The sequence below is a fragment of the Hyperolius riggenbachi genome, chromosome 10 (assembly GCF_040937935.1).
Source record: "Hyperolius riggenbachi isolate aHypRig1 chromosome 10, aHypRig1.pri, whole genome shotgun sequence".
Taxonomy (NCBI): Eukaryota; Metazoa; Chordata; class Amphibia; order Anura; family Hyperoliidae; genus Hyperolius; species Hyperolius riggenbachi.
In genome coordinates, this window is record NC_090655.1 from 98,555,274 (window position 1) to 98,572,674 (window position 17,401).

Genomic DNA, 17,401 nt, shown 5'->3' on the forward strand with positions numbered 1-17,401 from the left:
AGTCTACCCTTCTTAGATTTCTTCCTGTGAGTCTGTGATATGGTGTTGCCCAAGACAAGATGATCCAGGGATACTATTTCCTGCAGTGACTCTCTCAGGGCCTTAAAGTGAACCCATCATAAGCTCAGAAGCTTATTTGGACTCAAAGTGTTCCTTACATATCTGGTCCAAAATATCTGCTGCATTTAATATTATAGTTTTGGGTTATAAAGTCAATTAATTAAGCAAAAAATGCAAATATATAAATACCCTAAAGAAAATAAAGCTTAATTAAAAAAAAACATATTTACAAAATATATTTTTCTTTGTTATATAAATATTATAAACATGATTGCTTGATGAGATACCTTGATTGAAGATCCATGATGAACAATGCTGCACACATTGCTCCCAGTCACAGAGTCTCCCTATACTAAATATAGCAATGAGCAAATGTGTGATGGTGAAAATCTGCAGTACCAACCGAGGCTCGAGGAAACTCTTGTGACACTGCCAGAGGCGCCATCGCCCATTAGGACTTTTATAAGTGAGAATGATTTTACACTGCATTATAATCATACCTATTTTAAGTTTATTTTTATTATTTTTATCACTTCAGGTGTTTTATCAGCTCAGTAGGACTTCTCTGTAATGTGAGGTACCTGTGTGGGTGCACACCTTAAATGTTAAGTTAATACTTGTATAGTTCTGTAACTTAGAGCTTTATGAGGGCTGGTGCACACCTGAGTGGCTCTGGGGCATTTTTTAAAACGCTTGCAGGGAGAAAACCGTTTGGCTAATGAATGTGAATGGGCAGGTGCACACCAGAGTGGTGCATTGTTTTCACAAATGCAAACTCGGGGGCTGCAGCATTTTTTACATTTCTGAGGCATTTCTGCCTCAATGTTAAAGTATAGGAAAGTGGAACACCGCTCTGAAAAACGCTAGATCAGAGCGGTTTTCTAGGCGTTTTTGTTTCAGAAGCTGTTCCGTAACAGCTTTACTGTAACAATATTTGAAATCTGCTACACAAGAACGCTCAAAATAACGTTAGGCATGTTTAGAAAACCTCTCTAAACATGCCTAGAATCGCTCTGAAATCTGCTTAAAAAAACACTAGCGTTTTGCAGATCTGCTAGAGGTTTTTTGTGTGCACTGGGCCTAAGAAAGATAAGCATGTTCTCTTTATCTTTTTAACACAATGGGCCTGATCCAAATTACTTTCTCTCACATTTTTTTCTAGGTGATATTTTCACATCCTCTATAATAATAGGCAACTGTCCCTGCGTAGCAACTGTCCCTGCATCTCAGTGTAGCTGGGTCCGTATTTTTAGCTACTGCGCATGAGCGCAGCACGGACCCAGCCTCACACAGGGAGGATGAGAGGGACGCAGCCAGGCGGGTGTGTAAGCGGGTGGCCGGGTGTGCGGCGGGTGCGCACGTGGGCGTGCAGCGGCAGCGGGAGCACGCATGCGTGCGGCGACAGACCTAGCCCGTTTTTAAACGGGCTAAGGTCACTAGTTAAAAATAAAATTCCTTATAAGCAACCAGCAAGCAAGAAAATACTCAGAATAATTTTGACAGAACTTTTTCACCTACTCTTTTTTTTTTGTATTTTTAAACTGCAGAGTGCGAAAGTTATTTTAAACAGAAGATGAAAAATAATCTTCCAGGAGAAAAAACTGGAGAAAAAGTGAATTGGATCAGGCCCAATGTGTCCAACCCTGAAAACAAAGTGTATATTCCACTATTCAGTTTCTACCATGGAGAAACTGGTTACACCTAAGCTTTTCCCACTGGTTACACCTAAGCTTCTCCCACTGCCTTCTTATAGTCAGGATTCATGCTATGGATATGTGACATTCCCCAATGTATTTCCTTAGAGACTGTTGCCTTGTTTACAGCACGCTGTGCTGTTCAGAGACATTCCAAACGTGCTCTGCCTGCACTTCATACCAGAAACTCCTTCTGGACATATGCTCAGCACTGCTATAAATTACAGTCCATTACCTAACTGCTGCAATGCTAAAACACAAACTGCTGCAAGTGACCTCTACAAATAACTGAAGGAGCAAAGCTAGTCATATGCCTACAGACATATAATACTAAATCCTAATTATAAGTATGTACAAATGCCAGAACATTTCATAGCCATATTATATAATTGTTACAGTAGATGTCGGTCCTCCGATTTTGTTCAAGTGATGTGGCAGGGCTTGTATTTTATACAGTACATGGGATTTGTGCCTCCTTGCACTCTACTAATGAGTCAGCAATATATAAGAACTGCAGGATTTATCTGCCGAAAAGAACTTCAGATAGGATTTAAACCACAGTTGGTTCAAATAAGTACTAACTCGAGAGGGAATTTGTAAACAAATGCTTGATTTTTTTTTAATAGTTGTTGGATTATATGTTAAATCACCCTAAAATAATTTGTAGGAATGTAAAAATAAAATAAAAAAAAATATAGATATATATATTATATATATATATAGATCGATCGATCGATCGATCGATAGATAGATAGATAGATAGATAGATAGATAGATAGATAGACAAGAATGAACTCCTGACCCACGGACTGTAGCGAGGACAGGAGCCTAAAGCTGGGTAGACATGTATTAGAAATTTCGCCCAGTTCGCACTCAGTTCTGTACATCACTAGCCTACAGGCCTGCTGTGTTCTGTTCCCACGTAAGGGGATAGGAGAGCTGACAGTTCAGCCCCCAATGGAGTAGGCTGGGAGAGGGAAAGAACAATGCCGTTGACCACCAACACATCAAGGAGGGTCGGGAGCTGCTGTACACTTGCTAGATTCTAGGTCAAGGCGTTCCCCACCAACTGCCTTTGCTGACAACCAATGTTTGTGTGCACGATGCTTAAGGTTCCGTAATAAATAAATAAACACATTAATTAGCATTAGTGGAAGGAACAATGAACAATCACTGGATAAAGGCATATCCAGTTTACAGAAGGTGAGTAAATGTTAAGTCCTGGGGCTGCAGTTTCCCAGGGAATGGCCGCGCGCATGCACGATCGTTATCTGCCACTTCACGGAACGGAGTTCCGTGATTGGCCTGCTAGTCACCGATCGCGGCTAGCAGACTGCTTGTAATCGAAAGGGGAAAGAAATCCCCTTTGTTTACATGCGTACAGCGATGCGGTCCCCGGCAGCGCTGTACGAGATCGGCGATCCCCGGCCATGGGTATACCCAGCATCCATTTACAGAGATCTTTCTCCCACTCTGCATGGGTATGTGTAAAAATACACCCCAAAACACATTATACTACTTCTCCCGAGTACGGCGATACCACGTGTGTGGCACTTTTTTGCACCCTAACTGCGCTAAGGGGCCCAAAGTCCAATGAGTACCTTTAGGATTTCACACGTCATTTTGAGAAATTTTGTTTCAAGACTACTCACGGTTTAGGGCCCCTAAAATGCCAGGGCAGTATAGGAACCCCACAAATGACCCCATTTTAGAAAGAAGACACCCCAAGGTATTCCGTTAGTAGTATGGGGAGTTCATAGAAGATTTTATTTTTTGTCACAAGTTAGCAGAAATTGATTTGACCTGTGAAATCCTAAAGGTACTCATTGGACTTTGGACTCCTGGATACAGGATGTCCAGAATGATCTGTTCCTGAAATTGAAGGAAAGATCCAGTTCTCCCAGCCTTACTGTAGAGAACAAAGCTGTTGTAAACTGCCAATTGAATCAGATAAAAAGACACTTTCTTATACCAGCGTCTTGTTTTCCGGGAAACTAAATAGAGCGCTAACCTCTGGTCATTGAATTACACCCCTCCCATGTTGACATTATATTCGTGGACGACAAGGGGCTTTTCAATGACCGCAGTTGCCTGTTGAATTTGGACTGTCGTGTCTGTGTGAATGGTGGACAGAAAGTAAACGTCCCTTTTGTCCCTCCATTTCACCGCGAGCAGGTCTTCAGTACGCAAGGCGGCCCTCTGCCCCCGTTCAAGTCTGGTGGTAACGAGCCGTTGGGGGAAGCCCTGGCGACTAGGCCGCGCAGTGCCACAGCATCGGATTCCTTCTAACTTTAAGTTCTGATAGAGGGCCACACTTGTGTATTAGTTGTCCACATAAAGATGGTGCCCCTTCTGGAACAAGGGTGACACCAAGTCCCACACAACCTTTCCACAGCTCCCCAGGTAGTCAGGGCATCCGACCGGCTCCAATTTTGAGTCTTTTCCCTCATAGACCCTAAAACGACATGTATAGCCTGTGGCCCTTTCACAGAGCTTATACAGTTTCACCCCATACAGGGCGCGCTTGCTTGGGATGTACTGTTTGATGCCAAGGCGCCCGGTAAAGCGTAAGAGGGACTCGTCTACGCAGATGTTCTGTTCAGGGGTATAAGCATCTGCAAATGTTGATGACAGGTGGTCTATGAGGGGCCGAATTTTGAGGGGCCGAATTTTGTGGAGCCGGTCATAAGCAGGGTGGCCCTTTTCATGACAGGTTTTGTCGTCGTTGAAGTGCAGGAAGCGCAGGATGGACTCAAATCGTGTCCTGGACATGGCAGCAGGGTACAAGGGAACATGATGTACTGGGTTCGTAGACCAATACAACCGCAATACATTCTGTTTCATTAGTCCCAAGTGAAGGATAAGGGCCAAAAAGATTTTAATGTCGGAAACTTGGACTGGTTTCCACCGGAAAGGCTGAGCATAGCTGCTCTCCGGGTGCTCGGTGATGAATTGTGTGGCTTTCCGGTTGGTCTCAACCACAATTAAGTCCAAGAGAACCTGGGTGATGAACAGCTGCAAAAAGTCTAGTGCCGTTCCTAGATGAGCTGTCGCCACCTGGACTCCAGACTGGGCAGTGAAAGGGGGCACTACGGGTGCGGCGGAATCAGGGGATTGCCAATCTGGATGTGCCAGCACCTCTGGGAGTCTATGGGTACTACGGGCCCGTCTTCTTCTTGGTGGCTGCAATGGGGGTACTACTGCACTTGCCACCATACCAGTTTCTACTTCCATGCTGGCGCTCACCACTTCACCAGGGTCTACAGAAGTACTGGTACTAAGTACAGGAGATGCTGCACTGCTGGTGCCTGCCTCACCAAGAAAACTATCATCAGCGCTAGCACCACCCTGCTGCCCTTGAGGCGGATCCTGCGGTCTAACCACATGGGGTCTGGTACGCCTGGGTGTGGCGGGAAGTGGGGTCTCAGAGGCAATCAAACAATCACGGGACAATCGAAGCCGTTCACGGGACAATCAAATACAATTACAGAACAATCGACTCCAATCACAGCACAAGCAAATCTGATACACTCGGAAGGTGGTGGTTGTTGGAGGTGGTGGGGGGGAGGGTGGGGTTGGGTGGGGTGGGGTTTTGGGGGGGAGGGTGGGGTTGGGTGTGGCAGGAAGTGGGGTCTCAGAGGCAATCAAACAATCACGGGACAATCGAAGCCGATCACGGGACAATCAAATACAATTACAGCACAATCGACTCCAATCACAGCACAAGCAAATCTGATACACTCGGAAGGTGGTGGTTGGAGGTGGTGGGGGGGAGGGTGGGGCTGGGTGTGGTGGGGGGGAGAGTGGGGTTGGGTGGGGTTGGGTGTGGTGGGGGGAGGGTGGGGTTGGGTGTGGTGGGGGGGGAAGGTGGGGTTGGGTGTTGCGGGAAGTGGGGTCTCAGAGGCAATCAAACAATCACGGGACAATCAAATACAATTACAGCACAATTGAATACAATCACAGCACAAGCAAATCTGATGCACTCGGAAGGTGGTGGGAAGTGGGGTCTCAGAGGCAATCAAAGAATCACGGGACAATCAAATACATTTACAGCACAATCTAATCCAATCACCGCACAATCAAATCTGATGCACTCGGAAGGTGATGGGGGTGGGGGTGGTGGTGGGGTGGGGGTTGTTGGGAAGTGGGGTCTCAGAGGCAATCAAACAATCACGGGACAATCGAAGCAGATCACGGGACAATCAAATACAATCGCAGCACAATCAAATACAATCACAGCACAGTCAAATACAATGCACTCGGACGGTGATTAGGGGTGGGGGGGGGTCTGAGGGCGATTTGAGGGGGTGGGGGGTTGATCAGGAGCCCGCACGGGGCAGACTGAGTCCTGATCTGATGAGAGGCAGACACAGGGGGTTACTGATCACAGATCAGTTAGTGATTGCTGGGGAGGACAGATGTAAACAATGCGCAGGGGATGTAATCAGGAGGGGGGTATGAGGGCAATCGAGGGTCTGGGCAGGTGATCGGTTGCCCCCGCGGGGCAGTTAGGGTCTGCTCTGATGGGTGGGGGTGCTGAGGGGTGATGGACAGGTGGTAGACAGGTGATCAGAGGGGGATCAGGGGGTAAGGTAGCTGTATACAGATGTATACAGTATATAGGGGGGTAGTCTGGGATGGGGTCTGGGGGTGATCTAAAGGTAGGGGGGGGGAAAGGGGTGACTAGGAGGCAGTTAGGGACCTAAACTAAGGGATAGCGTCAATAGTTAGTGGCAGGTGGGGGGGTGGGGGTTTTATAGGGGTGCAAGGGTGCTGGCAGGGGTCTGCTGGGGTGATCGGGGGGGGGGGGGGGTATGAAGGCTGGGGTGGGAGATCAGGGGGGCTAGGCACAAAAAAAAGCAATGTGGTGTGAAGACTTACAAGTGCTTCCTCCTCGCTGGTGGTCTCTGGAACAATGAGACCACGAGGCAAGGAGGAAGCATGTATAAGGCACTTTGTTTACCTAACAAAGTGCCTTATACTCCGTGATTGGCCGGTTTCCGATATTCCTCCGCTTGCCGGCGCTGCTAAGTGGCCGGCGAGCAGAGGCTAAATGCCCGGCCATCGATCCCCGGCGGAGGATCGCGTCACGGATAACGCGATCGCTCCGCCCATGCCCCTACAAGGACCGCCGCCTTTGGGCATGAGCTGGTCCTTGCGGGCTCCACTTTCCGGCCACCTCTGTGCGTTAGGCGGTCAGGAAGTGGTTAAGTCTACAGCCAATCTGCATTGCAGTTCACACACATTTTAACGCATGCATTATACAACTGACCACTGTGAATCCAGCCTCATCCTTTTTATACAAAACATAGATTTTTCCTCAGAGCACAATATATGCACATAAGACTACAGATCCAAAATGAGAGCCATAGCAGTTCAGAGGCTGCAATCCAATTCAATTATGTGTTGGCTGATCACTAAAATCATGTAGTTCAATTAACACTGCACTGCTGGGCAAATATTAGCTCAACTAGCAGTGTGAGATAGAACTATGGAAAGTGTTTTCTTGTCATTTCTTTTACCTTCATTAAGTAATTGAATTGTTTTTAATGGTAAACATAAGGGGCAGATGAACCCTAAACATATCATCTGTGCAACTTATTCATATGATATAACCACTTATCTCAGAATAAGATTATCCTCCTCCCCCACCCCTCAGTTTTGCAACCCCTTATTCTTCATTCTTTGTTGTATTGACAAAATGGTTGAACCGAACAGTGTCGGGCCTCTCCACCTGAACAATACTAACCCACATGGTCTATAACATGAGTACTCTTTGGGCTTGGATTGGTGGTGTGGTGGAGGGGGGGGGGGGTGGAAGATGATATGGATGAATCTGGAAGCCTCCCTTAATAATAAAGGAACTCCCAGAGGAGTTTGAGTTACTTAATTTGGAAGACTTTTCAGCTGATCTTTGACATTCATGCTGTTAAAACATAATGATTATGGGTTATAACTTTTATGCTTAACCAACTTTAATTTTGTCGTCAGTTCAAATAAAAAAACTAAGAGGTTTTACTTTTTTGTACACTAAAGCAGAAGTCCCTTAGTATCTAAGAATAATTAGAAATCGAATAATAAATTGCTAGAAAGTATCAGTCTCTGAGCTTGCAAATATTGTGTCTGGGGCTGGCAGCAGTTATGACCTCCTGTGGAAAGGGAGGAGGCTGATGGGGGATGCGAGGTTGAGCAGCTGGAGGGAATGCCCTGTTAACATCTAAAAACCGCTCAGTCTGCCGTGGTAAGATATGAAGTGTGAAATGTACTGCACATGAAAAAGGCAGTGTGTGTGTGTGTGTGTGTGTGTTTGTTTTAGAATAAGGGAGGGTGGCAAATAGAATCATGGCAGTTTCAATCCATGGAAGGTAGAGGGAAAGCTATGGCCCATTTGTGGATTGCAGATTCCACTTTATATGGAAGATGGTAGGGCTGCTGAACATGACATAAGGGCTACTTCTGTAAAAGTTGTTGTACATGGAAGGAAAGGGGGGAGGGTGTGCATGGATGGGGAGCACACATCTGGCTACTGAAAGTAAAAAGTGTAAATGCAGCCTTGATTAAATGTCATGTCCTGGAAATGCTCTTCCATGCTATGTCAGAGCATTGCTCTATATCACCCCCATTCAATGATAACTTCATTACTATGCGCTGCAGAGACAATTATTTTTGTTTGTTTGTAGATAATTCATTCACCTGAGGGCCTTTGCAGCATTCTCAATAATGACTGCCAGAAAAAAATGATAAATTCCTTAAAGGAAATCTGACTTACCAGTTCAACTCTCCCAAATCCTCCAACGCCAAGCGTGTCAATGATGTTAAAGTCTGTAAGTTTGAGATTGCCAAAGAATGCTGCCTCCGCTTCATATCTGTATTTTTTGATGAAAAAAAACAAAAGTCTTTTAGAACGTTGAACTTGCAAAGAATCTTTGGTGGAACCAGAAAGATTTTTCATAATTTCCAAATAAAAATGATTTTGATTGGTCCATACACCAGTGGTATCCCATTCAGGAGGCTTTACAATGTTTAGCACACTCATACACAGTCTCAGACTCTGCAACCAGACCTTTTAAGGTTACATGGTGGTTGAACTTCAGTACGCCGTTAATTTATTCATCTGCCAAATACAGACAAAAAAACACTGCACATTTCCTAAATGAGGTAGCAGGTCCTTAACAAAGGAGGATGGGTAACTTGAATAATCACATCGGGCATAAGTTATTCCACAAACATCATGGCATTCTTGGGGCACACGTTCTGCAACTTTATGCAAGTCTGAAAGCTGTTAGCCTGTACTCCCCTGTAGCATTATCTCCTCCTTTTCTGCTATTACTAAACAGTGCAATGCACTTTGCAGCACATATAGCTCTGAGTGCCAACAACCTCTTGAGTCTGTCCCAGGGTGACTGTTTCAGCACTAGTCAATATAAAACTCCAAAAATATCTCAGTGAGCAATGTGATATATTTAGTACAGCAGGGATAATCTTGTACCTCCCTCCTACTAACAGCAGTGACTGTTGTGGTAGTGGTATGCATTTCCTTTAAAAGACCTTGAGGCATATACTTCTATCTAGCCTATGACCATCAGAAATACATTACTGAACATATGGAAAGAACTCATACGACAAAATACTGCTAGGAATTAATACCTGGAATACATATAAGCATTTCCTCTAAATACCTTTTAGATTAATTATGTTAGCATTAGCAATTCAAAATGCATTGAACATAAAACAATCGGTGAACAAGTTACACTTAGTTATGCTTTATCTGATCCACCAATATATTTGTGCATTGTCAAATCTGAAGATTCAGAAGGACTAAAAGCAATATTACAGTAAAAATGTCCCCTCTGCTTCAATAGATTAGCCAAATTATTGTAAGTTGCACAACTCTAAGCACAACTCTTATTATAACCTCATCACTTTTCTTATTTTAGTTTTGTTTTCTCCTGATAGCCTCATCAGTCAATAAGCTGTGCACTGTTGAGCCACAGTATTGTGCTTTCCATGCTCCTTTTATGTCTGAATGCAGGAAATAAACATTGAGAGAAAAATTGTCTGCAAGTACAAGCTAAATGTGATGATGGACAGAGGAATAAGCATTTTTTTGTGCCAAAGATTGGTAGGATTTTTGATTGATGGATCTGCACTCAATAGGCCATACCCTTCTAAGGGGTCAGACGTGCAGGACCTTTCACCTGGGTACTACCAGAATCCACAGAATGCAGAAAAGGTTTGGGTCTGCAGCAGCCTTCTCAAGTTATCAAAATCTTTATTGAATTTAATAAAGATTGGTAGGATAACTTTGAACTCAATAAGTAGTTGGGAGATAAGTTTCTATGTTATGCAGAGTGTAATTTTGCTTTGAGTCTACATTTTTATAGCTCATAATAGAGCAGAGGTGGGCAAACTTTGTTAGGATCAGGCTGCATTCCTCTAGAATGCGGCCACTGCTACTGCAGCTCTGCGTCTGCCTTCCTCCTGATGGAAGGATTGAGTATAACTCACCCAATTGCACTCTCCAGCGGTGATCTCCATGGCAAAGGTGGTATCATGTGGCACGCTGGTACGTAGTGATGGTGAGTCACATGACGCCGCCATTGCCATGGAGATCTACGCTGGAGAGTGTGATTGGGCAAGTTACTTTTCTTGTACGTGCTCTGCACATATTTTGCTAAGCACGGCAGGAGGGAGGAGGGGAGAAGAGCCGAAGCCAGACCTCTATCAACCCGAATCCGGCCCGTGGGCCATAGTTTGCCCAATGGCTTGAATAGAGATGGGTACTTCCATGCCTATAGAGTTGCAAGCTTACAGACAGAAAAATCTCTTCCCATCAGTCACTTTTAACATCCTTGGTGGACTGATTAGTTCTGGATTTAGGATCTAAATACAGTGCATTTTTTTCTGCTTTTAGACCCTAAAATGTAGAATTAAAGGGGCACTAATTTTTAAAATTTAATATATGTGCAAACATAGACAAATAAGAAGTACATTTTTTCCAGAGTAAAATGAGACATACAGTGGTGTGAAAAACTATTTGCCCCCTTCCTGATTTCTTATTCTTTTGCATGTTCGTCACACTTAAATGTTTCTGCTCAAAACCGTTAACTATTAGTCAAAGATAATTGAACACAAAATGCAGTTTTAAATGATGGTTTTTATTATCCTCCCTGGCGTTCTATTAAGATCGCCAGGGCGGCTGCAGGAGGGTTTTTTTTTTAAAATAGAAAAAAATCTATTACATGCAGCCAACTGAAAGTTGGCTGCATAAAAGCCCACTAGAGGGCGCTCCTGATGCGTACTTCTGATCGCCGCCACAATGAGCTTGTTTCGCTTTCCTCATTGCCATGGTGACGAGCGGAGTGACGTCATGGACGTCAGCCGACGTCCTGACGTCAGTCTCCTCTGATCCAGCCCTTAGCGCTGGCCGGAATGGTTTGTTCCGGCTGCGCTGGGCTCGGGCGGTTGGGGGGGACCCTCTTTCACAGCTGCACACGGCGGATCGCCGCGCTGCGGCGATGATCAGGTAGCACACGCGGCTGGCAAAGTGCCAGCTGCGTGTGCACCTATTTATTTGAACAAAATCGGCCCAGAAGGGCCTGAGCGGCACCCTCCGGCGGTAATGGACGAGCTGAGCTCGTCCATACCGCTAAGGAGGTTATTTAGTGAGAAAAAAAACTCCAAAACTACATGGCCCTGTGTGAAAAAGTGATTGCCCCCCTGTTTAAAAAATAACTTAAAGGGGAACTGAAGTAAGAGGTATACGGAGGCTGCCATATTTATTTCCTTTTAATCAATATCAGTTGCCTGGCAGCCCTGCTGGTCTATTTCTCTGCAGTAGTATCTGAATAACACCAGAAACAAGCATGCAGCTAGTCTTGTCTGATCTGACTTTAAAGTCTGAAACACCTGATCTGCTGCATGCTTGTTCAGGGGCTATGGCTAATAGTATTAGGGGCAGAGGATCAGCAGGGCTGCCAGGCAACTGGTATTGCATAAAAGGAAATAAACATGGCAGCCTCCATATACCTCTCTTCAGTTCCCCTTTAACTGTTGTTTATCACACCTGAGTTAAATTTCTGTAGTCACCCCCAGGCCTGATTACTGCCACACCTGTTTCAATCAAGAAATCACTTAAATAGGAGCTATCTGACACAGAGTAGTAGACCAAAAGCACCTCAAAAGCTAGACATGCCAAGATCCAAAGAAATTCAGGAACAAATGAGAACAAAAGTACTGTAATTGAGATCTATCAGTCTGGTAAAGGTTATAAAGCCATTTCTAAAGCTTTGGGACTCCAGCGAACCACAGTGAGAGCCATTATCAACAAATGGCAAAAACATGGAACAGTGATGAACCTTCCCAGGAGTGGCCGGCAGACCAAAATTACCCCAAGAGCGCAGAGAAAACTCATCCGAGAGGCCACAAAAGACCCCAACTCAAGCTGAAGCGATCTTGGGTGCTGCAGCAGGACAATGACCCAAAACACACCAGCAAATCCACCTCTGAATGGCTGAAGAAAAACAAAATGAAGACTTTGGAGTGGCCTAGTCAAAGTCCTGACCTGAATCCTATTGAGATGTTGTGGCATGACCTTAAAAAGGCGGTTCATGCTAGAAAACCCTCAAATAAAGCTGAATTACAACAATTCTGCATTCTGCAATTGCTGCTAAGGGTGGCCCAACCAGTTATTAGGTTCAGGGGGCAATTTCTTTTTCACACAGGGCCATGTAGGTTTTGAGTTTTTTTTCTCACTAAATAATAATAACCATCATTTAAAACTGCATTTTGTGTTCAATTATGTTATCTTTGACTAATAGTTAACGGTTTTTGATGAGCAGAAACATTTAAGTGTGACAAACATGCAAAAGAATAAGAAATCAGGAAGGGGGCAAATAGTTTTTCACACCACTGTAATTTACTTTTCTCCTATGTTGCTGTCACTTACAGTAGGCAGTAAAAATCTGACAGAAGTGACAGGTTTTGGATAAGTCCATCTCTTCATAGGGGATTCTCGGGATTTATTTATTTTCAGAAGCACTTAGTGAATGGCAGTTGCTCTATCCAACTGCCAAAAACTGTGTAGCGACCAGGGAAGCTGGCCAGCATCATTGTTTAAATCCTTTTTAGGGAATATATTTATAAAGAATAAAAGCCTTGCTGAGAATCCCCTATGAAGAGATGGACTAGTCCAAAACCTGTCACTTCTGTCAGATTTCTAGTACCTACTTCTTATTTGGTTATGTTTGCACATTTTAAATTTAAAAATTTTTCCCCGTACTGCCCCTTTAACCATTTCAGCCCACGGGTATTTTTCACCTTCTGCATCAGAGTAATTTTCACTTCCCATTCATTTGCCAATAACTTTATCACTAATTATCACAAAGAATTGATCTATATCTTGTTTTTTCCGCCACCAATTAAGCTTTCTTTGGGTAGTACATTTTGCGAAGAATTATTTTCTTCTAAATGCATTTATGAAATATTATGAAAAAAATGGAAAAAAAAATAATTTCTTCTCAGTTTTCATCCATTATAGCTTTAAAATAATACATGATGCATATTAAAAACGTTCAGACCCCTAGGTAACTATTTAGGTTTTTTTTTTTTTCAAATTTTTTTATTGTAATTTTTTTTTCATTAAAAATTGTATTTGGGTAATTTTGGTGTGGGAGGTAAACAGTTAATTTTAAATGTAATAATGCATGTTTATTTTATAAAACAAATGTATGTAGATGTAGTTTTACTATTTGGCCACAAAATGGCCACAGTGCAACTTTTCTTTTTTAATCAGAAAGTATGAGGAGGATGGGAAACTTTTTTTTTTAATCAGAAAAACTGCGGCTTCTGAAAAAAAGCATTCGGTCTTTCTACCGGGGACTCATTAATCTCCAGGCTAACGGTGGGCAGCACGGGACATGCATGAGAACGCGCAGCAGCAGCTGCCTGGACAGGACAATCACTGTACTCTAGGGCGTACTCAGTCTCTATGGTGAGATCACCATCTGTCAAATGACTCACCCCGAAAGATTGAGAGCCAGGAAGAAGACTGTCCAGATCCCGGGGAGATAAGTATTACATGCCACTTTGCTGCCCTCCCTGCAGTGACCCCGACCGAGGCCCAGGATTACCACCAGCAGCATGTTTTCTTCACCCCGAGCTTGGGTTGGGAATACCATGGGGGGGGTGTTAAAATGAACTAAGCACCATGTATAGCACCCAGGGCATTTCAATAGCACATTAAAAATGCATACCAACAATGTTGCTTAATATAAAAAAAAACTTCAATTTACCCTCTTTAGTAGAGGCCTTTATTACCGTACTTCGGAGGCCTGCCGGACCACATAGATTTCAGGCAGATAAGGACTAATGCAATTATTTTATTGCATACATTAGCATAGAGCAAACAAAAGCCTTCATCAGCAGGGGGTGTGGAGAGTTAGGACACTAAACTTAAGATTTTACAAAAGCCATAAATGCTATCTTCACACCTTCCCCTGGATAAATAATAGACAGCTAAAAGGGGAGGGAGGAACATAGCAGCTCCTATAGCTATTAGAAACCAGGACTAAGGCCTAGTGCACACCAGAGCGTTTCGGCTGCGGTTTGCGATCCGCTTGCGGGTGCAGATCCGCTAGGGTAATGTATTTCAATGGGCTGGTGCACACCAGAGCGGGAGGCGTTTTGCAGAAACGCATACTCCCGGGCTGCTGCAGATTTTGGATTGCGGATGCGTTTCTGCCTCAATCTTAAGTATAGGAAAAACGCAAACCGCTCTGAAAAACGGCACTTCAGAGCGGTTTGCCAGGCGTTTTTTGTTACAGTAGCTGTTCAGTAACAGCTTTACTGTAACAATACATGAAATCTACTACACCAAAAACGCTTCACAAAACCGCAAAATGCTAGCTGAAACGCTACAGAAAAAGAAGAAAAAGCGTTTCAAAATCTGCTAGCATTTTGCAGATCTGCTAGCGGTTTTTGGTGTGCACCAGGCCAAACAGCAGAAAAAAATGGCGCTTGGTTCCCTTTAAAACACACTTGTCTAGGCAGAATTTCTTAACCCTCCTGGCGGTATATTAAAAACCGCCAGGGGGCAGCGCAGCCGGTTTTTTGATTTTTTTTTTTTTTAAATCATGTAGCGAGCCTAGGGCTCACTACATGATAGCTGCTGCTCAGCGGCATCCCCCCAGCCCCGCCGATCGCCTCCGGCGATAGGCGATCAGGAAATCCCATTCAAAGAACGGGATTTCCTGGAGGGCTTCCCCCGTCGCCATGGCGACGGGGCGGGATGACGTCACCGACGTCATGGACGTCGTGACGTCTAAGGGAGTCCCGATCCACCCCTTGCCGCTGCCTGGCGCTGAAAGGCCAGGCAGCGCAGAGGTCTAGGGGGGGGGGGGCTGTGTTGCGACGTGGATAGCGGCGATCGAGCGCGGGGCGGCGGCGATCGAAGTGCTGACGCAGCTAGCAAAGTGCTAGCTGCATTCAGCAAAAAAAAAATTATTTTCAAATCGGCCCAGCAGGGCCTGAGAAAACCTCCTGCGCGGCTTACCCCGAACTACGTTCGGGGTTACCGCCAGGAAGGTTAAGCCTAATTGATTCTGTATTTATTTATTTTTTTAAAAAAGCCAATTGCATGGCTGTCTTGCTGATTTTCCTCTTATCAGAGGTGCCTGAATCACACTTGAAACAAGCATGTGGTTAATATGGTCAAGCTTTAACATCCTTAGTGGCAATACCGAGTTAGGCTCGAGATTGCCACCAAATCGAAATCCGCAGCTCAGAGCCATAATCCCGTGCCTGAGTGAGTTATATGCAGGAGCTGCTGCAGATCTCTCTGTGGTAGATTTTTAGTTCTTGTTTTTAGGGTCTAAAAGCTTGTGAAAAAATTGCAAGACTTTTAGACCCTAAATCTGGAAATAATCATAACGCCAGAGAGGCGTTAATCTGCATCCTTGTTCTGGGTCTGTTGGAGTTAGAGGATTATACGAACATCCAATCAAAATTGTTTAGGAGGAATTAAATACAGCAGATTCCACATGCCTCACACTATATGGGCATTTTAAGCACAACACATTTGTCATGCAGAACTTTTAGCTTCAACAAATGAGCAGGAATGGTATGCTCCTTATTTCCCAATGTCAGCTTCAATATTTTACTTTTAGGCGGTTTTTGTATAAAGGACAAAAAAAAAACTGCTTTTAAGATGGAATTCTTAGTAATAATATTCTGTCGTTTTTCTTGCCACGGGAAATGACTACATTCAGCTTTTGCAGGTTTTCAACTTCCTGTAGCCATTGCACATGGTGCACTTGGAACAAAAGCAAAATTGTCCCAAAGCCACATCCTTTGAGAGGAGGAAGATGCAGTCATTTCATCTCCATTTCAAATGCTGCAACAGCTCAACTCACAGTCAGAAAAGCAGTAACGGAAACATGAACTGAAGGTATAAACATTTAGTATGCAGATCACTGGAAATCTCTTCACTTAATCCTGTTTTCTGTATTTAGTAATTTTATGTTCCCTTAAATAGTACAATGCATGCAAGCAAGCAAAACTAAATTTAATTTTGAATTGAGCATCTGTGTCTGATAACCGACTAGTAGAAACTATTACAAATGTCTGCAGCTAAGACCCTCTGAAGACAAAAAAAAATTATATAAGAACATATAAAATACACATGGCATACTTATTGAATGTGCAGGCCAATGAAACACAAGTTGTTCTTAATGCTGGGAATGCACGGATCATTTTTTTAGCTCGATTCTCCGCTGGATCGATTTTGCCGCTCGATTCTCTTATCTTCTGCTCATTTTTCGTAACTTTTTCCATTCACTTCTATCAGGAATTGTGCAGCAAAAAGATCGAACGGGAGATCGGACATGTTGGAAATTATCAATCTGACCATCGCAAAAATGACCCGCGTATTCCCAGCATTTCACTTGGTAAATGTGAAGCTTCGAGTGTTCTTTTGGTTTCCCTTCGTAAATAATCACACTGTCTAATTTTTTTTTTTTTTTTTTTTGCCTCAGATCGTTCACTTGCTCAACTAATGAAAACATCACTTCATTGCCATGCTCCCGAGTTGAGCTGAACTTTCATCATCAATTGGCAGTTTTTTAAATACATATTTATGAGTTGATACAGTTTAATAATACTAGTAATAATACTTCCATCTGAGACATACAAGGAGCTATCTCTCCTACATGTTCTTTCACCCACAAAAATTCCAAACATTCAACCATATATCCTTTTCCCACTCTCCAATCATCCAGCCCTATGTACCCCTCTCTCCCCCTCCCCGTTTGACCTAAACACTAATCTCTAACCTAACCATACCTCTCTCCATCTATCCAGAATTTTACTATTAGAACCCTCATTTGTCTCCCACTCTTCTAATTCCAGAAACCTTCCCATTTCTGTGAGCCACTCCCCTAGATCCGGGACTATTGGGCTTTTCCAGTTACAAGCTATTATTTTTTTTGCCACAATTACTGCTGGAAGAATCCAACTGTTGCTGTCACCTAATCCAAAAATAATCGTTGATTCTGTGAATCTACCCCTTTTGTTTGATTTTCGATCACAGAATGATTCTATATCGGACCAAAATTTTTGTATCTTTGGACAAGTCCACCACATGTGCTTCA

The 17,401-nt window shown here is 43.7% G+C and overlaps 1 protein-coding gene across 5 annotated transcripts in view; it reads right to left on the reverse strand.

Annotated features, from left to right (window-relative positions):
• Window positions 1-17,401, reverse strand: part of PRKG1 (protein kinase cGMP-dependent 1) — a 1,426,855-nt gene that overhangs the window by 64,996 nt on the left and 1,344,458 nt on the right. For all 5 annotated transcript variants that reach the window (XM_068258259.1, XM_068258261.1, XM_068258262.1 and 2 more), the window contains exon 10: window positions 8,524-8,620. In XM_068258259.1, coding sequence (XP_068114360.1) covers window positions 8,524-8,620 — 97 coding nt within the window. The remainder of the gene's footprint in view (window positions 1-8,523; window positions 8,621-17,401) is intronic.